Source organism: Lathamus discolor, chromosome 11 (genome assembly GCF_037157495.1).
Source record: "Lathamus discolor isolate bLatDis1 chromosome 11, bLatDis1.hap1, whole genome shotgun sequence".
Lineage (NCBI taxonomy): Eukaryota > Metazoa > Chordata > Aves > Psittaciformes > Psittacidae > Lathamus > Lathamus discolor.
Window position 1 is genome coordinate 7463422 of NC_088894.1, and position 26695 is coordinate 7490116.

A 26695-nucleotide genomic window follows, 5' to 3' on the forward strand; every position below is an offset into this window, starting at 1 on the left:
TTCAGGTTCTGCCTTTAATGCCTTAAGTGACCACAAATGCCTTAGACAAAAATAGAATTTATTTTGGGAAATTATACATAAGATACAGATAAAAATGGAAGCATTTATAATAAAGACCTTTAAATCAATTTGAATCAGCATTTGGTTTAATATTAGCAAGTTTTTGGAAGCATATTCACAAAGATTACAACAAATCAAAGGCTCTTTCAAGCTTATCATTTCCAAAAGATTCTTCAAGCCATCCTTGGTACATTAAGGTGTGCGGTCAGATAACCCTCTTAACAGTCTCCCAGAGCAGATGGGGCTTGTGTCTCTGATACTCTGGTTAAGAAATAATTACCAGGAATTTTTCACAGCATGAAGTTATGTGATGCTCCGTGTGCGCAGCACTGTTGATTTGCCCATGGTGGTAAGCTGCGAATCTCGGGGGATAGAAATCTCTGCTCCCAGTTCAGCCGGTTAAAGCATCTCCTTTGCTACTTTCTTTCACAGGCACCTCCTCCCCTGACAGAGTCTCATTTAAATCCTGTGTCAGGAAGTATTGAAGCCTTGTGCAGAGGAACAAATGGATGAGCAGCACGTCAGAGGTGCTACGTCATGCCCATGACATGCTTCAAACTGTGTTGCACTGAAAAACACCAGCCACTCCCAATGGCCCTGAGACCGCAAAAAGATATATCAATGGAAAGGGATGAGTAATGAAAGATATCCCCCTTTTCCATTCTGCTCCTGAGAAGGCATGGGTCCTGTCAACCCTTAATGGCCCTCCAGGTGAACTGCATTCAGTACCAGAGGGGAAGTGGGGCTGACCCCTTTGAGGATGCCACTTCCCAGCCTCTATAGTGCTTAATGAATAATTACTGGGAGTGAAAGTGATAAAATTTTGAAGTGTTCCCATCAGATGTACTAAAAGCATTGAAATTACCGTCCCCATTCAACAGGCAGCACAATGGGCGCAGGCTCTGGGAAGTGCTGATGGCTCTTCTGCAGGGTCTGGGCACCCCAAGACAGGGAGCACATTCCAGCTCAGTTGTGAGATAGAAGAGCTTTGCTCTTTGCCATCCAAACAGATAACCAGAGGTGCTCTCAGTCACGGCAAAAAGAAACATTCAAAATGCAAAAATACGTTTACAGCTTAAACCGATTAGATTTAAAAGCAGGCTTGAAACCCCTCAAACACCTTCAAGAGAGCCCACACTCACTGACGAAGGGAAATGAATAACCCCTAACCACACTCTCCTAACCGCAGCTCCACTCAGGCCAAGTCAGATACAGATCTGAGCATTACAAAGCAGAGCAGCTACACACTATCCCCCAAACTTTGCTCTTTCTGACAATTGAATTACCCAAGCTGCCACTGAAGTGGATATCGACTAATAAATTTCATTCTAAAGAGACAAATTGATCCTTCTGTGCCATGAGTTGCTCTACAAACGTCCCATTTAGGGTTGCCTAGGCAGACAGACAGCAAGCAGAAACCAATTGATTGGTGCACCCTTTCATGTCCTGGCAGCTGCAGTGGGTTGTCAGGGTTAAAGACTGTTTGCCCAGGAATCCCAGGCACTCTTATCTCTGATCAGATTATATCTATTTCATTTCCCCTGTTAGTTACTGTATGGCTACAACTGACAGCAGGCTTGCAGAGCCCCAAGGCTGTAACTGATATCTGAATAAAGATACTTCAAGACTTCTAAATGGTAGCATGCACAGGAAACAAATTTAGGAAATCCTGCTTTCTGTTACAGGAAATGAATCCTATGCCAACTGGTAGAAATTACCCTTGCTGTTAAAGTAAAGAGAATACAAGTTTTTGTACTCATTTCATAAACTGACCTTCCCTGCCATGGCAATATTTTATTGATATAGGATTTCAAAGGCTGGCTTTAACAGGAGTCCAAAGCCATTCCTCTACAGGGAATGCTATTTAACAGCATCGCTCTCTTCTAAAGGACTCAACTTGTGCTGATCCTGCATTTTGTACCATCTCGTATGACATACACAGAGCATGTCTAAACAATATTTGTATATCCAAGACATACAGACAAGATTTCCTCAGAGCAGCAAAACCTATCTGATTTCTGAACCCACTGTAATTCACCACTTAAGACACCACAAGAAAGGAAAAAAGAATTTAAACAATAAACACAGGTTAGTTATCATGCTATAGTAAAACAAACAAACAATAATCCCTTGGGTATCTGAGACAAATTGCTGCATAAATATTTTAAAGACAGAACAGTATAAAGCAAAAAAGGAAAAGAAAAATAACCGACTTCACTATATACCACTGCATACATGTAAATAAACAGAGGATCTGGGCAAAAATAGACAGTAAATGCTTTGGAAAAAAAAACCCAAAACCAAAAAACCCCACTTAAATGGAGATCACAAAAAATACCATCTGGAAATCATTCAGAACTCATTTCAATCCAAAGGCAGTTGCTTTCTGTAAGCTGTACAGGGGACAGCAACACATTAGAGGAGAAAAGCAGGTAAGCAAAATACTGTCCCAGATTATGTGGTGGGAAAGGACATACATGCACACTGCTCACTGGCTCCAAAGCCACAGAGGAGTAAGCGCTTGTCACTATAGGCACACAGATAGAGGTAGGAGATAATAAAGTAAGGGCGCAGCTTTGTATAGTACAGACAAGAACACACTGTGTGAAATGAATGAATTGTCTACTTTGGAAGAAACACTACAGGGAGTATTTTGAATGCACATGAAATGCGGAAGCTAACTCTGTGTGCCAGTCCTTCAGTAATACATGCGACAATCTCTAAATCCTCACACAGCTGGGCTTCTAATGAATAAATTTATTTCTATGCAAACAATTTCTCACCTCTAAGAATGAGGAAAGCCAGCTTCCTTTCTGATGTCAAAGGTGAAAAGGTTATTACAGGGGGCAATCCTGTTTTATCTGGGGCAATAGATGGAAGAACCCTCTGAATGCAGTCAAATGGACGATAAGATCTCATGCTGCCACTAGGATTCGTATGGGAAGTTTCAAACTTCAGTCTTTCAAATGGCACAGAGCAAGTGTAATTGTACGAATTAACAGAAAACAAGTTGTTGTACCTTGGTTGTGCTAAAGAAGTATCCAAGAAGTACAACCGATACAGGAAACCCTATTTTATTCCTCCTGTCTTCATCACAGAAGGAAACAACACACTAATTAGATTTTCCAAACTTTGCAGAGGGTGGCAAAAGAATACTTCAGCCCTAAATCCTGTAGTGAATTTGATCTCTCAGGTGGTCAGTAAGAGCTTCCGGAGAGCTGTAAAGTTCATCCATACTGTACATCCCTGCATAGCCCTGGCTGGACTGAGTGCCAGCAGAGAACTTTGCCCTGAGACAAACTCATGCACTTAACTCACTGTGCAGAGTTAACCAGGGCTCTAGGTCTGTCCCATCCCCATGGGAAGGGATGCATCCTGGATTAGCAGTGCTACCCAGTGTGATGTACAACTCTTCACTTGGTCCAGAAATCTGAACCTTGAAGGTCAGGGACAACCTGACTTGTGGGAGTGTTCTAATCCCCTTCCACAAGTCATTATCCCACAAATAAGACAAGATTACCTATAATTTAACAAACATTGTCAAAGGGATTCACAGCACTGAACTGCAAAATATACCCTGGACAAAATGTGCAGAAACACGAGCAAAACTGTGATGCAGAACAGCCAGATCATAGTCATTATATAGCTCTGTAGCTTCAGGCAGACAGGCAGATTTGGCTTAAGTGTATCAGCTGAGAGGGCACTCATGCTCTATCAGTTGTCAGTGCAATAAATGCATTAAAATGTTATCCCCTTCACTAGACAGGAATACTTTCACAAATAGTTTTTTTTCCCCAGAGGCAAGCAAGGTCATATTTATATTTTTATACAGCCAAATGGATACTGACCTCATCAGGACTGGAGGCCTGGTACACCCTGCAGGAGTCCTCATAGTGTCTCTCAGCTTCAGCCTGGTCTGTCACCCCGTTGGACTCGTACACTGGTGTCACGTTGTGGCACAGCGCAATTGCCTTCACTGCCTCATGTACTCGGCTGCTCATGGTTTTACGCACCTTGGTGGCCAAGGTAAGGCCCTTCACAGCAGGTGGGTCCTGAGATTGCTTATAAAAAAGGAAAGTGGAATAAAGTCTTATTGCAGGAAGAAAAGAAAAGAAGATTCAAATTAAGTTTTCACTTAAGTGAAGATCATACATGTATCAGCTGCACAGGTTCATATCCCCAGCAATGAGATGCACTCTTCATACACCTTAACTCAGACCATTGCTGGGAACACATCCCAGTGTAATGCAACCATTGCTACCGGTAAAGTGCCCCAAAAGACATACCTAAGGTTTTGGAACTGTACCCTGTGAAGATGACCCTTTGTTGCAGATCCAAACACCAACTGGCAGAAAACTCAGTGAAACCACATTTAGCTCCATAAAAGACTGGTGACTCTGAAAACTCAGAGTCAATTGTATTTCATGTACAAGAGAATATAATTGCCAAAACCAGAAAACAGATGACTTGTATGGACCTAGAATTAATTACATTCATTTAATTTTTAATACTATTTTTAGTATCAGAACAGGAGTCTTCAGATAATTACACAATTACTAAATTATCCTGGTTGAAGAAGGGACACACAGTGATCTAGTTTCCTGCTCTGTTAACCTTTAGTGTCAAAAGGACAAAAGTTTCATTTCCAGGTCAAAGGCCACAACATGGTAAAAATAAGAGCAAAGAATAAGAACTACAGTTCAAAATGAATCACTGCCAGCAAATGCTTCTCATTATAGGGAATCTCACTTGGTAATTATAAACATTTTATGAGACATAACCTTTACCAGTTTAATTCCACATGCTATTTTCCATGCGCTAGTGATTGCAACACTTAAGAGCTGAAAATTTAATATTGCCCCTTATCAGCACTTTTGCAACAGGCTTTGACCAAATCAAACAACAGCAAACATTCAGCTGAGGTGCATTTAAACTGATATAAAGCACTGGTCACATACTGGACTTGTCAGTCACCCAAACATTCTTGACAAATATTGAATACTTTGGCAAATAATTAACAAGTAGTCAAGTTTTCTCTGGAGATTGAGTAAAAAATGAGAGTAAATAGATTTGAAATCTGGTTTTGTTGTTGTTTAAGTACAGTTCAGTCACTTAAGGATCTCAACACCAAGCGAAGAACCAGATGCTAAGGTGACTGTGAAAACAGAGGGGGAGGAAGAGAGGAATAGCAAGAGTTACAAGTTACCTGAGACACATGACAGCGAATAAGATAATTACTCAAAATACCTGGTATTTTATCAACTATCATACGCTTAGTTAAAAGCACACTGCAGCCCAACAGCTTACCCAGTAAAGAGCTATGCCACCAAACAGATCACAGGTCCAGGAAACCTGCTTTGTGTCTTTACCACCATGAACAAAAGCCAAAAATAAGAATCCCATTTACAGTACATGGTGCCTTTTCCCCAGGCAAGAATGCTGGCTTCATGTCTCACTTCATGGGGGGTATGGAAAGTGTACTTGAGTCTAAAATCTCTAAAGCAAAGCAAAAATCAATGTGATGTGAAAAACCCAGTTCACTGCATTGGGTGTGCATCATCAAGGCACAGGCACTTCAAGAACTACTTCTGCAGTTTCTATAAGAATGAAGCTATTCCACAACTCTTAAGAAATGAGAATGCTTCACATATGACATGGGAATAGTAACTCATCACTAATGTCTGCAGATTGCATTTCTGGAATCACATTTTACAAGATTAAAAAAAAAATCTAATAGTAAGTCACAAGATAAATGTTTCTATCTGAAGTTGAGAGCATGGTTATTAACTGAACATGGAAAATAATGCTTCCACGATTACATTATTAGTGACAATTCTTACATGTTTTGTAAGTACCACACAGAGAGGCAGCTGGAACATCAGTCACTGACAACTGAATATTTTTTTCCTCAAGGTAGTAATATTCTTAAGTAAAACCTCATCCCTTGTTTTACAAAGGAAGTATATGCATCTATATGAAGTTTTGATTGTCCGTTGTAACATGCTAAGGAATACTATTTGCAGACCCAGACAAGTCACATGGCATTCCCTGGTTATCATAAAAAACTGAAATTATGAATAGAGATGAAGGCTTTGTAGATGCTGGCCCATCTGCGACACTAGAAGAGGAATGCCAGGGAGAGACTTCCCAAAATAGGATTTTCCTGTTCTGTGCTTTACATGTTGACTTTGCTGCCTTCTTTAGGCACAGATAGTTATCAAAGCAGATGTCAGTTATGCACCACAGAAGATCGTTAGTGTATTAGTGAAAGAATCCCACTTCTACCATTTTCTTTTTTAACCATTGGGCCTAAAGCAGTGATACTGATACACTGTTCTACTGTTCTCTGTTATTGCTTACTGAGTCCTTCAGACTTTTCCAAGAAGCATAAGCAGATCCACGCCATATTAACTCACCATTAGACCAGTGACCTGGAAAACTTGTGAACAATGATTTAAGTAATGCAGTTTAATTCTACCTGTGTGTATATACTGAATATGTGGCTCTGCACTTCATCCATGGAGTCCAGGCCGTAAGCTACTGTTCCCAGGTGAAGTCGCTTGAAGACCATCTCGTTCTGTGTAAGAGTTCCTGTAACAGAAGCAGCACCAGGCATGGAGGGAGAACCAACATGCCTATTCCACAGCAGACATTCCTATCTCTGCTGCACCCCAAATTCAAGAGAAACTAAGCCAGAAACTGAATCAGTCACTGCACCAGGCTTTCAGCAAAGGCTGAGGCCACCAAGAAAGACAACATTAACAAGCCTGAGGGCTGATTCTCCCTACAAGTAGTGGTGCGCATCACTGTGCCAGTAAATGAGATTCACCCCAAAGTCGATGCCAGCAAAGGCTGTAGGCATAATTATGGTTCTGTTGGTACCAAAGACAACTAGAAACAGCTTCGATGGACCAGGATTTTATGTCAGACCAAGCTTTTCATTACAGCTTAGGTCTTGCAGCAGATAGATGGATGGTATGTTTTTGCCTACACGTGTAAACTATCTTCATCTGGCTTTGAAAACTAACTCTAAAAAGTTGCTTTTATTCATACCCTGAGCTTTTGGTTTAATAGCATACTTCAAGTGGTCTTTGAAGTAGCATAATATTTCTGCCCTATCCTACTTATAATGCATTCAGAACACAAAAAAAGTGATTTTTTTTTTCAAAGACAGATTAAATCATACTGTCAAAGTGACAGGAAATGCATATTTCTTCTAGTCCAAAGAAATCTTACATTATACTCTCTGGCTGGCCAAACCCATAACAAAATCCAAACAACAACATACCATGACTCTAAACCTCAGATGAAATACCTGTTTTGTCTGTAAGCAAATAGGATATTCTTCCCAGCTGCTCAGGAATAGTGCTGGACCGAACCACAGTCCCAGGGATTTTGGAATCTCTGCGGATGACCCAGCTGTAGACAATCTTCCCCATGTCCAGATTCACACGTAAACTATGCAGGAAGAAGAGGGGGAAAAAGAAAAAGGAAATGTATTGCCAGTTAAACTTTGGAAAAAGTCATCATGAACTGCCACAGGAAAATGAAAGGACACTTCCTCCATGATGAATTTGAGCTGCCAGAGAGGGTATCTCTGGAGAATTATATTCAAAGTCAGTGACTGGGTGGCAAACGGGAAGGAGGACTGTGCATTGCTGCAGTGGTACTGTAATTCAAAAATAGATGATAGAATTGAGAAGAACAGATATCATTTGAGTGGAAGATGGACACATACAGGTAAGGACACCATGACTGATACACAGACAGCAGGTTAAAAATGGAACCGGAAATGAATTCCCAGACCTACAGTGAAAGTAAGTCTACTTGTTAATATAGTACAATTAAACACTAAATTTTTAATCTCCTCTAAAAGGCAACTGGGTCTTATTATGCTACGTGCTGCGTAAATAACACTTTTCCACTTTCTGCTCTGCTCTTATCAAAGTACCAGGTAGCCCAGACACTGAAAGAAGGGGCCTTAAATGACTAATCCGCAGATTGAGTTAGTGAACAGGTGAATATGCTGACCACATTAGGCAGGAACAACAAAGCAATTCTTATGTTTGAACAGTAACTTGATTTCTATTTTTAGGTTTGCTTAGTTGTCAAACACCCCCCTGACGGGTTCCTGATCATCAATGGGTACCCACCCCCCCATGTTTATGTGCTTGTTCACACAAGAAGCATGGAGGAGGACACAAAGCAGGAAGTATTTTGGTGGGTAGAATTAGGGAACGCCTTACCTAATGGGAATGATGTTTGAGAACAGAAGGAGAAATCTTATGATCTGAAGATACCAGCGGCCAGCAAAGTGCTGAAGGGCCACCATGACAAGTGAGACAACCACAAGGGCCCCAAATAGGATCTTGGTAAGACAGTTCACTTCCAAATCAAAAAGACCAATCTAAAGAAATGAGAGAGACATTTCAAGCACACAAACGAAGATGTCAGCTCAATGCAGTATTCACAAAGGGAATCAACTGCCAAAGAGCCATTCCCCACTGGCCGACATCTCAAAACACCACAAACATTTAAATTTACAAACAATACTGTTGCCAGCTTCTTAAACAAGACTTCCAGGCTTTGAAAGCAAAGCAATGCATAAAGAGGTGCGAGAGGACTCCTGCTACCAAAACCTGCTCTCTATATAAACATCCCTGCACCTTGTCTTAGCTTTGCTGTAATAGAAGAATGCAGCAAAATAAGCTTTCCTATTCTAACTGGGACTATTTCATTATAACTGTATAAAACAATGGTTTTACCAATCTTGAAGTGGTAAGACACATGTATAACAAACCAAAAAGATAAGGAGAAATAGTCACCATAGCAGAACCTATCTTAAATCACAAGCTGGAAGATATGAATCGTTATTCCTGTGAAGTTGTCCCTACAGCATGTACATGTACATACAGCATTTGGAAGGATTTCCTTTAAAATATTGGAAGTTTCTGCCTCTTTTTATGTGTTATATAACTCTTTCCTCACCATACCTTACTTCTTGGGTTTGAAGTATTCATCACACTGCGCAGCTCCCTTCCAGTGTAGAGGACAACTCCCACAACAGTACCTAAACAAAACAGAGCATGCATCAGCAGAAGAAAAACAACCTCCATTAGTTTTCACTATAAAAATACTTGTTGGATCCAAAGGCTTGACAGTTAGGAAGGCTTTTTAGCAGGTTAATTATAGAAGCAATAGCAACCAGAAATTAAAAATGGTACCTAGAATATAAAACCTATGAAAACACAGACTTTGAACAGAAGATACCCTACAAAGACTCAGTTAAGTGTTCAACCACACTGCCCATGTGGCTGGACTCGATGCAGCACCACAGACTGCATGAAGAGAGAAGTCAACTGCTTTTCTCTTTCTTCCCTGACCCCCTTTTGATGTCACTTGTCTTGATATAAATAGAAGTTGGTAAGGGTGGAGGATTCCTTGGTTTTCCTCCCACCAGCAAGAATCCCACTTAGGTGTGGGTAAGTTTGCCTTACACGAGATAGTGGTCCTTCAAAATTAAATCAGTGCTTTGGGCTACAGTTCTTTACTGGTGAAGGTTGCCACAATCACAGTAAAATCAATTAATTCCAACAACTTTCAAAGACAGAATTACCTTATTTAAAAATCTACAATTTACTTGGTATTTGTTTAATTGCTGCTCATACTGAAAGGTGAATCATACCAACTCCTACCGTACTGTAACAGATGGAGCTGCTAGGAGCTTACCAGTGTATTTTAATACTATGTCCCACGGTTGCTAAACAGCTGAGAGCAACAAAGTTCTTCCTTTTCTCAAAGAAACATAATACAGTTTAGTACCATAAATTACTGGGTTTCTACCGACTTCTCTCACAGACTTTGCAAAAAGCCATAAAGAAAAGAGTTTAAAAGAAAGGAGTTTACCATCAAGAGTTTAAAAGCTGCTATTGCCAAAGTCTGATTCTAGTGTTTTACTAGAAAATTTTAGGAGTCATTAAAAATGGAGAAAAACACCACTGAAAAAAGCATTCCTGCAAATATAGTGCTATTTTATGCTCTGCTATTCCCCTGCTTCCAAAGTTTCAACAAGCTTCAAGTGAATTATTTTTAAATAAGACTGATTCAAAAGAGGTGGTTTCTAATAATACACTGGGAAACATTCCTTTAGAAAAACAAAACAATTCACCGGAGCCAGATGGCAGGTGGTGGTAAGATCATCACAATTCAAATCAGCAGATGGCACAGCTACTCCAAACCAACTGCAAACAGTCAGAGTCAGACCCATTCCTACTACAGCAGATGGAGAAAGCCACATACCTCTGCCGTGTCTTACTACCAAGGGCTGACCCAGCGAGATGGCATCACCACAAGTTGACAGCTTTCACTTAAAGAAAAATAATATCCATGTTTTTTCCCTAACTGGAATAACCTATAACATGCTATTTATTATTGCCATAGGAGAAACAAAACTGAGTATTGTATTGATCAAGTCAATCAAAATGAGAGGAAAAACCTGCCCGGGCTAGAAAAGCTTGAAGGCAAACCGGTATGTATATAAAGAATGTTTCTAGTTGTTTTATGGCCACTCAGAAAGACTCAATTGCAGAAAGCATTTGAAATGATGAAAATATTTGCAAGCATTATTCCTATTAACTAAACTCAAAGATGTCCACCTACAAAGAACATTGTTCATATTCAGCAACGAGGACTGGATTCCAACAGGAAGTTCATTTGGGCAAAGAGGAGGTTGTTGCATGTCCTGATACAGACGCGAAGACCACCCAGGACTTCTACACAGCACTGAAGTAGTGACCAGGCAAGGCAGAGTGTGCACTGCGCCCTCCTTTGGGGAAAAGCACCTGCACCCACTTGTATAATACACTCAGCTGAGTGTAAAGTAGAGGAAGAGCTTTGACAACATTTCCCTCTGAATTCAGTAGGGCTCTTCACTGTAATATATTCCCATGTTAAACTTAGCCATTGCAGTTTAATATCTGCAACAGTTCAAGAGCTCATACAAATTAAAGCTCTGATACAAGAGGCAAGAAAGCACCTTTGGAAAGGGTGCTGTGGGGAGGGGAGCCATATAGTACACAGTCACAAGACAAATGGCTTTCCACTTCTCCATCTACTTTGTTCAAAAGCAGGATGCACTGAGACTCGTGTATTAAGCAGTCTGATGGGTATCAAAAACTGCCAGGCTCACTACATGTGGCTGCACTCAGGTGGGAGGAAGGCAAGGTACCTAGTGAATGGCAATTACTAATCTATAAACAGAATTTACTTGGTTAAATTTTATTTGGACCTTGATTAAATTGTATTTGGACAACTAGATTTTTTTTTTACAATCCTTTGCTCACAGCACTGTGAAAACACTGTAACACACTTCAAAGAAGAGTCAGAGCAGGATTAGATGGAAACATACAGGAATAAAATTTATTCACTGTTTTCTGCTTTTAAGAGAGCAAACCAAAGCCTTTTCGGTGCATCAAAAACATCTTCTGAAATTCAAATTCCTACCTATTATTATCACTTCTATGTACACCCTGGTACCGCACTGTCAAGTCTCTCCATTCAACAACTTTAATTCCAGAACCATACCACAGAATTTCACTCTCCTCCAGCTATTGCCCTGCAAACTTTGCAACATGCTGGACAGGAGAGGAACAAGGCTTTTACTCTGACAAGCCTCTACAAAAGGGCACTGATTAATCTCAAGCCTTGGGAGCTTATTGTATATAGAAGCCAAAATCTGTCAAAGAATTTATTTTTTTTCCTGTTTAAGAGTATGTAAGACAAACTCAATGGAAGCACTTACCTGGAAATCTTTCATGTTAGCTTCTGTTACCAGAATCTATTTGACACCATTTCTGTTACAGATTAGGATGTCAATGTGGAGAGCAATTAAGTGCTATTCTCGTCCTAGATGCTAAAGTGCCCAAAGGCCACTCCAATTCTTTCTCATCTAGGAATGTCCAAGAGGCAATTAGATGTCAGCTCAGCCCCCCAGAGGTGTTAGGACAAGTGGGAAACCTCATTCCAACTGCTAATTTCTCCAACTGACAGAGATTATTATTCCATTACAAAAAGACCTTTAAAAATTGTTAACATATTCCCTTAAAATAGATTTACACATGCCTCCATCTTACCTGATGCAATCACTGTGCTGGCCCACAGGGTGTTTTCTATACTTAAACTTTCATTTACTGGAGGGTCACTGTCTTCCTACACCAGGATAAAAGGAAAAATAACAGATTTGTCAGCAGTGCAAAAGATCAATGTATAACAGAGTCACCCAGAGGTGTTTGGAGAGGGCTACTGGGAGAGTTGGGAGAGGGCTTCTTGATAGGATGGAGGACTTTGACAAACCCAGGTAAATCTCTGGTTGGGTTTAACACATGACCACTTTCTTGCAGTGGAACAGAAGGACTGGGAAACCAAAACCAACCAACCAAAAAAACCCTCCATCTATTAAGATACCTCTGCCTGCTGAATGTCCCCAGGAATCATAAATGAGAAAAGGATTTGTCAGCAGCTCTCCAGGGACTACAAGGAACCATTCCCACAAGAAAGCACAACTGCTCTTAGGCACCGAAAGATTAATCCTACACAATTTTACTTTAGCATGAGAAAGGAAATTAATGTCTGTGCAGGCTTTCTTTACAAGAACTGCCTCCCCAAGCCACTCAAACTCCTCTTCCATGCCAGCGCTATTAAAGCAGATAAAACTGTGCCACATGAAGAGAAAAGGACCAAACCTACAATTCTGAACTAAAATACCAGCAAACAACTTCTCTAAAGCTCCAATTTGTCACAAAATGATTTGTCCTCTGAAAGCTCCCCAGGGGAAATCCTTGAATTGAGGTGCATTTTTAAATCTTCATAATCCCACCGAGAAGAAGAAAACCCAACCTTTTGCCCCAGAAGCCAATGCAGCTTCCCAGCAACACAAGAGATACGTATTTTAATAGCGATACTTCACAGTGGCTCTGAGCTGCTGCCCCCTGAAATAGGGGACAGATACATAACTGAGTTCATATAGCTTGCATGCAATTGAGGGCAAAGACCCAACTGATTCAGAATTAAGACTGCTATTGCCTGACCTAATTAAGATCCTCTGTCTTTTCACAGTTAAAGGATTTTAATCCTACAGAGTCCATGGTGGTCCAGGTCTGTCAGTGTTCAGGTCTAATACCTTCAGAGTAAGATCCTCAATTCCAAACAGCCTATGACATTGTTTCCAAGTCAAAGCTTCAATAATCGTATTTTTCTTTCAGATTTGATGGATTTTATGAAGTTTAAAAAAAAAAAAAAAAAGACAAAAAGACCAAAAAAAAAAAACCAACAAGAAAGAATGGGAATACAGACTTCACTTTCTCCTAAAAAAACCTGGCAGCCTGGTAGCATTCAACAAGCTTGCATAGTGAACATATAGATATGATTTCAAGCATGTCAACAAGACTCACCCTTGTGAAGGTCCCCACGAAGTTATGTATATCAATGTTGGGCTCTTCTGCATATATGTAGGATCGGATTTGCAGTAGTTCCTATGAAAGTCATGTTTCGGCAGACAGTTAGGCAATCACATTTTAATATGTTCAAATGCTTCTACCAAAATACTTTGAGCAAGAGTTATTTATCAAGTTAAGATAATCACTAAATCATGTTACTTACTGGAACCCAGCTGTTTAAGAGAACATACAAATGGTGTATCAGCTTCACTGAAGAATATTTCTTGAACTGATACTTGAGAGACTCCCGAGAGTTATTTAAATGTCAGTGCCCTCATAACAGAAATTTCAGCCCAAATACTCAAGACAGCCTAGGACACTTATTACTTCATAGCAAAGAAGGTTTGGACTAGTCTTCTAAAGTAACCAAGGAACAGTTGTCACTAGGAACAGTTCTGTGGCAACAAGAAGATACACCAGTTCTTAGTGTTTTTTCACTGCTGACTCCTACACATGCACGAATTCCATGGAGAAGATGCCTTGCTTCAAAGCCTTTGTATGAAATAACCTTGCACAGATAGAACACCAGTAATGCAGGTACTCCGATTCCCCCTTTTTCTTGTTTTCTTTTTAAAAAACCCAAACACATCTACTTTAGCAGGAGATTTTGGGGAACAGCATGATTGATGGAGATGCTTATTTCAGATCATACAGCAGGGCTTCCATGGTGACACTACTCCTTTCATAAAGGCAAGCAATGAAAACTTAACTGCCTCTGAAGCCATTCCATGAACTGTGCCTCTGAACATCTTGCTGTGCAAGGAATGAAATGGAGCATCTGAGAAGTACCATCACCAAGGATGCCTATTCTACAAGACCTGCAGTAAGTTACCACAGTGGTCTCTGGAGAGAGAAAACAGGAGCATCCTACCATTAGCCAACATCTGCTGCAAGGTCATTCTCTAGCTGCCACCCCTGGTGCCTATCTGCAGAGCTCTGTGGCAACAGCCATGCAGCACAGAGACACCTAGCTTCACCTTACCTGAAATCTTGCCTGGAGCTTGGGAAGGGCTTGTTCAGCCTTATGTTTGTTGCCAAAGCTAATATTAGTGTAGCATGCACTGAGGCCTGCGCAGAACAATGCCACACTAACCCGTCTCTCAGAACGGCCCATTAAGCGAAACACCCAAGCATTTTTCAGGTCAAACAGATACACTTGTTTACCAAGTACAGTGTTTTGTACGAAGGCAGCTTACAGAAGCGGTTGGCAGCCTCTGAGTACAGGTAACAGGCAGCCGTAGTTTCCAGTCTGTCTCACCATCCAGCTGGTCAGTGCGAAGGAAGCAAGACCCTGTGGATTTTCAACTCCAGTCAGTGCTCTTTCCAGATCTGTCTCAAGTACATCTATATTAAATGGCTTTATATCTATGACATCCTTCTTTCTTTGCCAACACTACCTGATTTCAAGTAATATCTGTTACTAACATAAGATACTCTTGCATCACACATTCATTTCCTTCCACTGGTCCAGAATACAGTGAGACTCTGCACTGTATCTTTAAGACACTTCAAATGTTCTCATTAGTCTTTGTGTTTTCCAATCCTTCTGATCAAACATTTCCTTACCCCACAATTAACAAAACAAACCTGAAGGGCAAGTAAAATTATTTATATCTAAAATGCAAACTGTTGTGCAACCAGATTCATTTACCCTGGATTCAACTACCTACATTCTTTGGCAAGCAAACAAAACCAGAGTTTTTGTTTGTCAAGAAGCAGTGGCCCATAAAACCATTTGAATTCTCTGTCTCGCTAAAATTTTACTATTATCTATTTCTTTCACATTTCCAGAAGATAATTTTCTCTAAACAACCAGTGAAAGGTTAATGGCTATTTTGACAATTGGTTCCAGATGTTTACCATTCTTCTCTGATGTCCTCAGGAAGATCATGTCAGCAGGGACTCTCTGGTTCTGTTAGGAGAAGAAAAGCCATTATTGTGTATACAGCCCTCCACGCGTGTGCATCCGCCTTCCACAGCCCCACTGTGACAAGCAAAAGGGATATGGGAGAGAAAGAGGATTTCTTTCTCAAACTGAAGCTTGGTATTCATTTTGTTTTGAATCCTAAAATCACTTCCCTGAAGAATTCCAAGTACAGAATAATAACTGGGGCCAGCTCCCACTGACCAGACCAATCAGCTACTAGGTTTACAAAAGGGCTAGTGAGTAATTCTAGAAGTATGAAGACATTTTAAACTAATGCTGATTTCCTTTCAAAAAGTCCCATGCTAGAAGAAAGCACGTATCTCAAATCTACAGCTACTATTCTCCTCTTCTTTGTACTAAATATTTTCATATTGATGGTTTTCGAGGTCATAGCTGCTTCCACAGAGCATGAAAACAAAAATCAGTGGCTAAAAAAACCCACACAAACTTGTAGAAAGGAGGAAATACACCTGTATAAGCCACTGTATCTCCCAATACTTGTGCTTTTTACACCCAAAGCAAAATCTGGACCTTGCATTGGTATCAAGTGTTTAACCTGTGTCCCACAATCAGAGATAGAATCAGGGAGGCTTTTTGTCTTGATATAGTGTAAGTGGAAAAATTAGGTTATTGCTGCATGTCTACAGATTTGCACTCATTTGTAAAGATGACAAGGCTGTACTGGTGGGGGAGCAGAAACCCTGAAAAGTTATTAAATATTTTAACTAGTGCTCATCACTTGATGTTCTAAGCTTATATAAAATAAATACGACTTCAAAACATCTCATTTTCTATGGTCTTGCAAAAAAAGTACACAGAAACAATACACATAAAGGCTAACCTTTTCAACAATGATGAGGTCGCCTACTTGTATGTTAGAGCTCTTCACCTTCACAGTACCTGCAAAGGAAAGGTATCAGTGCATTAGAGCAGCAGTAGGACACGGTTTGTGGGTGCTGTGCAGTGCTCCTTACCTCCCTTTCTTCCACCCCACTATTCTGGAGAAAACAGGTAATGTTTCTATTACAAGAATTCAGCAACACTGCCCTGTAAAGACTCACCAAGCCCATAGCTCCCACTGGGTAAAGCACTGGGTCTTAATCTGTGAAAAGTAATGAAAGCTCTCATCTATCAGCTCCAGATCTCACCCCTGGCTGCAGGAACCCCCAGTCACTCTCTGGCAACCACTCTGAAACAGGCCCTTACATTGTACTGCTTAACCCGAGAATTCAAAAGCACTTTCAGTGTCAGGCAGAAAACAGAGCAACCATAAGAAAATTACAGCAGGGCACCATCCGCTCCCAACTGCTTTTCCTTAAGTAGCTGAAAATTTAAAGCTCAACACTCAAGCCACGACCTAGAAGCTGTAAGGTACAACGGACCCATCTTAAAGCATAGGCTCATTTCCTTCCACACCACAGCTCTTGTATCTGGCTCAGCTCTATCAGCTCCCCGACGCCTCTCAATGGACACAGCCTGAACAAGCCCTGTAGAGTACAGGTCCTACAGAAAACACGTAAATATTTATGTCTTTGCAAGCTGTCAAACATTTCCCAGTTGCTTTAAAACAGGGGATTAATTTAACAATTGGCTAGTAATTTCAAATCATTAGCCAGCTCGAGATTTGGCTTCTCAGTGTAACTAGTGATTTATAATCAGTTAATTTGAACCCTGCCTCTATGTGTCTGCCTGTTCTATTTCAACAAAAGCCTCTTTAATCTACTGTGATTTGAGTGGAAGTGGGGGAGGCACGTGGAGTTCACCCCAGCATGGACAACACCCCTACTGTACCTCGAAATTCATGGGCTAACTGGCCAGATAGCAGCTCAGGGGGAAAGGAGAAGGGGGAAGGGAGGGGGAATAGAAATTAGCACAAAGCACAAAGGTCACTAGGATTTTACTACTGGCAGTCCCTTCATTAGCATCCTTCTCAGGATATGCTTCAGTGTTTCTGCTCCAAATTAACAATGAAAGCCATTCTGGGCTCCCAGCAGCCTGCTGCTTTGGTGACACACTGTGTGCTTAACAACATGCTTCATCACTGCTGCTAATAAATGCAGACTTCCTTACATGCTGTAATTATTCCTACAAATTATAAGCAGTCATGGCCCATTTCACAAATATCTCATAGGTCTTCCATGGATTCTAGGTTTTGCCTTGCGAGATTTTTAGTTAGAAGAAAAGGTAAACAAAATGAACGCTGGGCTAAAGACATCTCTGCCGGGGCAGGAAGCATACCGGGGATTAAGAGTCCATTACGCAGAGGCTTGAAAAGAAAAGCCGCACTCCAAGAGGATCAAAAAAAGCATCCCTGGCAGTCTTCTGTATGGGCTACACAAAGTTAGGTACTATGACACTAAAAGGGTCTGACAGATAACATCTCTTCCTCCCCTTTTAATACGGTTATTCACAAAACAACAAAAAGTGCTTTTGAATATTCTCCTGTGCAAAGAAGGGAAAAAGCCCCCATGTGCTCTCCCCACACAGGAACAGCAATTCCTAAGCCACTGTGCAAAAAAGCTCTTGGAAGGAGAGGTGGATTTGTTTAACCACGTTTTATGTATTACTTTTAAAGAGAAAGGATTTATTTGGTGACTGTCAGTATAGGAAGCACTATCTGCAGGGTTCAGGAATAGAAACTTACTTTTGTAGTGCTTTCCTTAATGATGTAAATTAATGCTGGAAAAGAAAAATTAACACCTGGGCAAAGCTACAACATGATGATTTCCTATCATTACGCACATAAAAGGCTTTTTGGATCATTATTCCTAAAGCAATTATCATCTGCTTTTAAATATTTCCAATTTGAGAAAAATCAAAGCAGCTGGAGCAGATTTGTCTTGCTCAATAACCCTTCCAACCTCAGCTGTTTTAAGGTAAAAGAAAGAGAGGACCTTTCTAACCAATGCACATTTTTATAACTCCTGCATAAATGAGATGCCCTATTTGGGTAGCAAAGCTAATTTTGCTTTTCCAGCCATACTCCTGGCCTCTCATGGATGACATCTCTGCAGTATGTAGCACACGTCCTGCTAAGAAGGCGCGGGACCAGATGTTTCCTTTGACTCAGGACTCCCATAAAGCAACTTACTCGAATTAGTTTTATTTTGATCTTGGGAATTCTGTAATTCCTTTTTCTTTCTAGGGGTAAACTCTCTCCTAAACATTAGATGTTCTCATGCATGTTTAAGAAATTAGCTAATAACACAACTGCTTCATTTCCCAGTACTGCTCTGCTAATTAAGTATTTTTGGAGTAATAAATTACTGCTTTTATATATGCACCTAAAGAGCTTCCTCTAAATACACACAGGTTTATTTAGCACTTACAATGCTTCCAGTTTATATTTTCTGAAGTTAATCAGAATACAAGTTGGTAATTAAAACAGTTTTAAAAAGCAACTAGTCTTGATCTCTTATTTGAAAAAAACCCTCTGCTCTTCAAACGGGACTGGTATTTGCTTCATTCTTTGCTGTATCCTGACAGTGAAAACAAAAGAGTAAACATAACAGAACGCAAACAGTTTGTTCCAACTTCAGCTCTGGCCTTCGAAATGATTACAAAATCTGCAGTGTGATGGATGTACCATAAAGCAGATTATTTAAATACAGCCAGAAGAAATGCCTTTTTCCACCATGTGAACACTTCAGATTTCACAACAGCTCTGCAGAGCTTCACTAAGGTACAGATCAAAACACTTAATTTGGAATTAAAGAGGAAGCCAGAGGTTTGTTAGAACAAATTAAATGCATCTCTAAGAACAAAAAAAGGTTGTTTGGATGTGCTGCACCAAACTTCTGGCTTTTGCAGCCTTATGCTGTATAAACTGTAGAGCAGGACTCAGAGGGTTTGGGAAAATATTGTTTTTATATGGCTGGTAAATGCCAATGATCTGTATCTTAAGTAGCACCCCTCAGTAGGAGGTCTCTTCCCATTCCTTTCTGTGGAGTTTCTCTCTATTATGCAGTGTTACCCAGGGACGGGGGGGCTGCGAGAGAAGAAAAACAAACCAGGAATTTGCAAGCACGGTTCTAGCTTCCTATCAAGCAGAAAGTCAGCACACAGACTTCTGCACACAAGGAGGCTTGTGGGTTTATGAATAGGGGATTGAAATCTGATTATTTTTTATTACAATCCAAACAACTGTCCTGTAAATGGAGAACTTTCCATTTTTAAAAATGCTTTCCAGAAGTCTGCCGGTTTCATCACTTTGGAACATAAAAGGATCATATCTCTAGAAAAAGAGGCTCACGGTGGAGGTTTCTTGATGTTACATGAAATAAAGGAACACAAAAAAATACATTCCTGTCTACTCAGCCTCATGCTACCCTCCAAAAAGATTAGTCCCCAGAATTTAGCATCTATATGAGAAGATGTGACCCAAAGAGGATTCTTCCTTTTTCTCTACAAAGAAAGCAGCTTAGTGAATCTTAAAAAGCTTAACAAGAAGAGTGTGTGAAACAAGTTTATGTACAGGAGCAAAACTGCAAATCCAAACTACTCGCCAGAGGCGGGGGCCAGGCTGGTGGGAATGCTGGAGCTGTTGTGCTCCTGACTGGAGGCAGGAGCTGGGCCCAGCCACTCCAGCCCTGCCTCTGCTCAGGACACAAGGAACTGCACACAAAGGGGACAAGAGGATCTCGGTTTGGGAAAGCACTTAAATCTCTGCTTACTTCTATCCCTATTCAAAACTGCGTATAAGCAAGTGCTTAAGTCTGCCTGACTTCATTCAGACCTAAGTATGTATTTACATCTGTGGGGTTGCACTGGGAGGCCAGGGTTAGAGATGGGAGAAGCTATTCTCCATTCACCTTAACTGCAGCTTAGTGCAAATACTCAGGAGAAATAAAAAATAGCTTGGGGAAAGTGCTCCATTAGATCCATTATAGCCAATCTTCAAGACACCAGTGCTCAGTGTCAAGCCTCGCCTAATCTCCCTCACCCAAAGCACTGGCTTTAGAGGTGAAACTATTGTGAAGTTTGGGAAAAAAAAATACATATAGCAACACTTCAGATGGCTTTTGTGCATCCGTAGCCTTCTGCCCCCATTCAGTACAAGGCTACGCCAACATCCTGAGGCACAAACTGTGCTATTTAACACCAAAAAAAGCAAAAAGCCTGTAAAAGTCCAAGGCAAAACCTGGAGTTTTATCACTCACATTGAAAACTAATGGTTAAGGTGAGCTGTTCTCAACTTATTCTGATATTTGCTGTTTCTGCTTCTGACCTGATGAAGGGCTTCCTTCAAAGCTTGCCTACTTTCCCTAACTGTATTAATAGGTATGATAAACCAAAGCCAACACTCGTCCATCCCCCAGCTGTGGTGACCGCACAAGGTACTTTCCTGCTTCTAGGTTTTTAGTCAGTGGAAAAGCAGATGCTCAGGTCTCCTGAAAAGTTTGAATACTGAGATTCAGAGAAAGACAGAAAATTACTTTTCTCCCCAAATCGCAAGACAATCACAAATAATTTTCTGTGGTTTTCCTAATCAAAACTATACTGCTGGAGAGTCTCGCTCCTGTTTCTGCACCAAATTCATATTAAATAAAGTGGCTTAAGATTTTCGGCTAGTGCCCAGCTGCCAATCCTCCTTGGTTTCTTTCAGAAAATTAGAAAAGTTAAAGGACTGGGGGGAGGGAAATCATTCATGGGAAACGTAATAGCAATATGAAAAGAACTAAAGGAGAGGTCAGGCCCCTTATAGATCACTGAATAGAATCCAGAAGGCAACTCTTTTATATCTTTAAATAGATCTAGTACACCCCTCTCGGATGAAGCTTTTGTTGGTTGCCAAGCATTTTAAGTGTTGTCGTAAGAACACGTTATTAAAAGGGGATTTAATATTCAGAAACTCAAACTCCCTAGTTCGGAGTTGCCTCATAATACCCGGCATGTGAAATACATACAGCCTTAAGCAATTACGTTTTAAAAGCAGCCTTATTCCTAAAAGTGTAAGTGTTGAAAGCAGCATATTTTTACTACACCCAGTTCACTGCGTCTTAATTCAGGGCTATAAACTTTCATAACAAAGGAACTGGAAATGAAAAAAAGAAGTTACTTAACTTCAGTTCATTCCCTGGTTAAAAACAAAGCCCTGGCCTCACCATCATTGTCATGGTATTAGGAGTAACTCCATAGCAAGGCAGCATTCTATTTTTCAGATGAGAATTTAAATGTCTTTGTTAGGTACGGCACAGCTATAAACAATGGCCAGAGCTAGGGATCAGACACAGCTGAGGTGTAGCCTTGGCTCCCTCATAAGTGAGGTCTTAAATTCCTCACAGTTTGAAGAAGGGGCTAAAGATGACATACAAAAAAAATGTAAGAGAAGATATCACCAATACTGAGGAACTACACCAACTGTGGTAACGTATCACACAGTCTCTTTTAGCAAAGGACTTGCATGATGTAAGTCCCTGTGTGGTACAACACAGAAAAAAACTATGAAACTCAACAGGTACTGCACGTTCAGTAAGTGATGGAACATGTCATTACATCAAGCAATTCACTTTAACACATGCACTCACAAGTTCCTTCACTACACAGAGTAGTTAACTATGACTTGTGGTACCTGCGCTCAAAGGGTCCCCAGTCTTAAGACACTAGAACAGAGGCTACCATCACCCTCATTAGTTCAATCTCCCTCTGCATAACCATCGCCTGACAGTTTCACAGACCTAATTTGATTCTTCTAGTAAACTGCTTTTGCAAATTATCTGCCTGTGTGGATCCTCCTCCCTTGTTTAAGCACACATTTGTTGTTTCCATTAAAGAATATGAATTGGTACCTTTCACCGACAGGGCGAGCAAGAAAAAACACACATAGGGGAAGACAGATACACCGGTACCAAAACCAGATGAAACCAAACAAGCAGAACCCAAACATCATATCACATCTACTATAGCTCCATTCTTGTTTTCTTCCTACTATGCCGACAGCTTTATTTGCCTATCCCTCCCTTAATCTATACAACTTTACAGACTGCTTCTCCCACGTCACAGCTTTGCAGGAAGGAAAACGCATTTCCCTTCTGGAAACATCCACCTCCACAACCTAGAGCAATTCAGATCCAGTTTCATTTTCTTTGGTGATTTCAGTCAAGGGACAATAACTGGGATGATGCTTTGGCCTACACTAGAGTTATGAGCAAGCAGGGTTTAGAACTATCCCATCAGCAGCTTGGAAGTTCACCCCTGCCTGGTGCTGATGGCAGTGACCTCTCAGCCAACCGAGCAGTCTCCTGCACACGTAAACGCACGGGGCTGCCCTCTCCCCATGCCTTGAAGCTGCCAAGATGATGCTCTGCAGTCATTTGCAGCAATTAACGCACACCCGCCTCACACTAGCTGCTCATCTCCCTGGGAAACCCTCAGCGAAGCCCAGCATCCACCACACCCTGGCAAGGAGCCATCCATGAGAAGCCACCCGGCCCCCCGACGGTGCAGGAGCAGCAGCGTGGCCACAAAGCCACGTGCCTGCGAGCCCATAACCCCCTCCCCATTCCTTGAACTCTGCTTCTCCAACTGTCAGCAGCATTTGATTGAGTTGCAACCCCCGGTGCTGCCGCTGCCGCGCCGGGATGCAGCGGGCACGCTGGAGCCGCCGAGCCGACCTCTCGCTGTGAGCTTGCTGTAGATCTGCGAGTTCACTTCCTTGTCGCGCATGTAACATCTGATCTCCTCCGCGGCCTCTCGGATGACGGTAACAGCAAGCACAAATCCCTGAAAGGAGCATGGAGGGGGAAACAGAATGGATGCAAAGATCAGGAAAAGAAATCACATCTGCCTCCAATAAGAGCAGTATTTATCAGTAACAATGCCAACAATCTGCATTTCCTTATTCTATCTTCTCTCGCTAAATCATTATAGTGATGTTATGTGCTGCTGAGTGGAACTCCCAATAGCAAACTAACAATAGACCTGTTGTTTAAAAAACCCTGTGGTTTTTTCTCAGCATTACCACGATGCTCTGCCAGTACCTCCCCAAGAAAATCTTTGTGAAGTTTGTAAGAGTTTAAATAACACTCGCCACACTTCACAGGTGAGTAACCAAGACTGAGAGGGGTTACACAAAAGTGCCATGTAACACAGGATCCCTCAAATCTCAATCCATCACAGAGCCATCAAAATTAGCTCACCTAACGTGGGAGATTTCTTTATATAGGAATCTATAGGGACATTTTTTCATACATACAGATATACTGCATGTGTATTCATGTGTATATACATACACTCAACCTACACAAATAAGCACCCTAAATACATTAACATGAGCTACTCATAGTATAATTACACGTTTGCCTAATTAGGGTTTCAGTCCTACTTTTCTGTGGATGTGAGAAGACATTTCATTCCTCTTGTCATGAGGAAAATGCCCACATTACATCCTTCACTGTATATAAAAAATAACTAAATGAATGCAAAATTCTTCATGGGGCTAGTACTACAAAACCGATTTTTCATTAGGCACTATTCAGCTCAGGCTCACTGAACAGATAAAACACTCTTCATTCATTACAGAAGAAAAATCAACTTTTTACAACCTGTATGCTTGAAAATTGCAACCATGTACTGACTGTTGATAAGAAACTTCTTCATTTTAAGAAGGGGGCAGGGTGATGTTAGAAACTGGGGGTTACATGAAAACCACATGGAAATATCTGTAAATAACCACCTATCCGAACAGGAGACTTTACCAGTGGGTTGTCATTTCCAACTTTAAGTAACTTCATTTTTAGAAAGAACAGCTATGCACACGCCTCCAAAAACTGAGCTCTTAAGCTGGGCCTTGCTGTGGAGCATTGCTAACACTAAATAACAATTCAAATGCTCACATATTTTAAAACAAAGAAAAATGCTGATGAATGACCTAAGAACTACTAAGACGGAAGGAGAGCAGTTTCCTTAATTATTAAAACACTGAGGTACTTCACCTGCCACTTCTCGCAACCCTATATTGTAACCCAGAGAGTCCCTAATTCTAGTAGTATGATCTAGACTAATTAATGTCAGTATTTAAATGCAATGTAGTAGGTTTCTGCAGTATTTAAAAATTAAGACACATGAAGAAAAACCCAAGGATGGCCAATCATTTTCTTAAAAAATGCCTGTATTCAATCCTCTATTTACAAACATTGAAAGTAATAAGCCATATATGCAGTATTTTCAAAGAAGCATTTCACCCCCCAGCATTCAGTACCACAACCACGTGTTTTGCACAACTGTGGAAGATATCTTACCCATAATCAACAGATTAAGAAAAGCATGGACATTTCTGTTTACAAGTGGCATTTGTGCCTTTAGCTAGAAATTCCTATCTGCTTTCCAAAATAAAACACAAAAGCATCAGTTATTTTCAACTCATGTTTCAGCTGTTTGAAGAGTCTTCAAATAATCACCCCAAAATATTCCCACATGTGCTGACTCACTGTGTCATCTCATATATCATTCCATCCCCAACACTCACATTAGAAGGCAGTAATGAACAAAGACCTTTCTTATCCTGCTTTCTGGCAGCTCATATGCCAAATTCTAATTGCTCACCTGGCAAAGGCAAATCTCAACTGCTTATAGAAAACCCAGAGAGATCCTCTGTGTGCATGTATACTTTATTTATAGGACAGGATCTTATGAAACTATCAATAGAGTCATATAGCAAATGCAGCATGGCATACACTTGAGGGAGAATTCAGTGTGATCCGGCTTTTAACACAAACAGATTTTTAGCAGCAATATCCCAAAGCTTTCCCCTTTGCTTCTTTCTGAATTTTAGCAGGAATTTCACTGTTCTGAAAGTATAAGAGGAAGAAAATAAGTTCCCTTTGTCACTCCTGAGCTCCCTCAAATTTTTACCACCACCATTTCTCAAATCACTGCATAAGCAGTGTCTTGGAAGAGCCCTGTGCTTTTTATTTATACCAAATTTCAGCTGGGTTTATATCATTTCTTTAAAGTAAAAAGGATGTCTGTCCTGGGAGATTTTCAAAACTCAGATGAGTTAAACCAACCTAAGTTTAAAGACAGCCCCACTTTGAGCAGACAGTTGGAACAGAGGTCCCCCTGAACCAAAATTATTCTACAATACTATGAGCTGAAGTACAGCAAGAGAAGCTTTTCACATAGAAAAATATAAGTACATATATTTAAGCATTTAAGCTGTTTAACTGGCTCACTCAGTACATTTTGTAGATTTAAGAAGCCCATTCTATGCAACTATTCCTCTTTCTGCCCTGGAGTTTCTGCTTCAAAACTGAGTATTATTGATTTCCTTTCATTACAGGTGAAACACACAGCTATCAAAAGAAAAGGGCAAGTAGTTTTCAGGAAGGAAAGAGTATCTGCACCTTGAGCCAGTGTAGACATCTCCATACACTGATTTTTGTACGTGGGAGGTTTGTGGTGGTGGGCTTCTCAGTTTTTTCATTTGTTTTTTACAATGTAGTTAAACTATGAAGCAGCCTGTTGACCTATCCCAAGGCCGCAGGTCAAACTGTTTGACAGGGGAGCATAATTTGCCATCGTTGCACATATGGCCACTCATTAAGGTCACTTTTGAAAGGTGCCCTTCGGTCATTTGCTGCGGTTGCCAGGCTGGTCCAGGCTCCCATAAGCATGGATCACCCAAGGAGGGTGCAATGCCCCATGCAGACCCACCATGAGCACACCCTTGGTTCAGATGCAGCTGTGAACAGCACACACACTGCCAGGGAAAGATATTTGCTGCAGCCTCCATTTGTTTTCTCATGTTATTCACAAAGCCCTGCTGGCCTTGCAGTCACTGCACCCAGTGATGAGAGCTCTCTTCCCATTAACATCTCACAGATGAACAAGTTGGGGGCAGAGTCCTCTCACACCCCTGTGAAACCTCTACAAAATAAAGCTTAAGTCCAAAACAGGCATCTAGAATACAACATATACAGTGTAAGCCTGAAGAAATAAGCTAACAAAATTAGTTATGGTGCAAACTTACACCCTACAGAAAGGGCAGCACAAGAAATTGTGTCAAACACAAACTTTCTTGAGTAAATAAGCCATAAATGACCTACCAGAGGAACCCAGTATGTGTAAAGTGCGCCAAGCCTCATTTCAACGACAAATTGAGAGCAGGCCAAAAGCAAGAAATAAAGGTTGAAGAAGTATTTGAACTGGTTGAACAGCACCTAAAAGAAAAAAGGGAAGAGAGTAATGAAGCTCAGAAGTTATGAATATTAAACTA

General features: G+C 40.8%; 1 protein-coding gene across 1 annotated transcript in view; it reads right to left on the reverse strand.

Moving 5' to 3' along the window:
• Positions 1-26695, reverse strand: part of ATP9A (ATPase phospholipid transporting 9A (putative)) — a 63280-nt gene that overhangs the window by 24939 nt on the left and 11646 nt on the right. Inside the window, exons 3-14 of the mRNA XM_065691468.1 lie at positions 26526-26639; positions 23094-23202; positions 16322-16380; positions 15414-15465; positions 14750-14844; positions 13509-13589; positions 12192-12267; positions 9054-9130; positions 8307-8467; positions 7376-7518; positions 6539-6651; positions 3909-4121 (exon numbers count right to left, since the gene is read on the reverse strand). Coding sequence (XP_065547540.1) covers positions 3909-4121; positions 6539-6651; positions 7376-7518; positions 8307-8467; positions 9054-9130; positions 12192-12267; positions 13509-13589; positions 14750-14844; positions 15414-15465; positions 16322-16380; positions 23094-23202; positions 26526-26639 — 1293 coding nt within the window. The remainder of the gene's footprint in view (positions 1-3908; positions 4122-6538; positions 6652-7375; positions 7519-8306; positions 8468-9053; positions 9131-12191; positions 12268-13508; positions 13590-14749; positions 14845-15413; positions 15466-16321; positions 16381-23093; positions 23203-26525; positions 26640-26695) is intronic.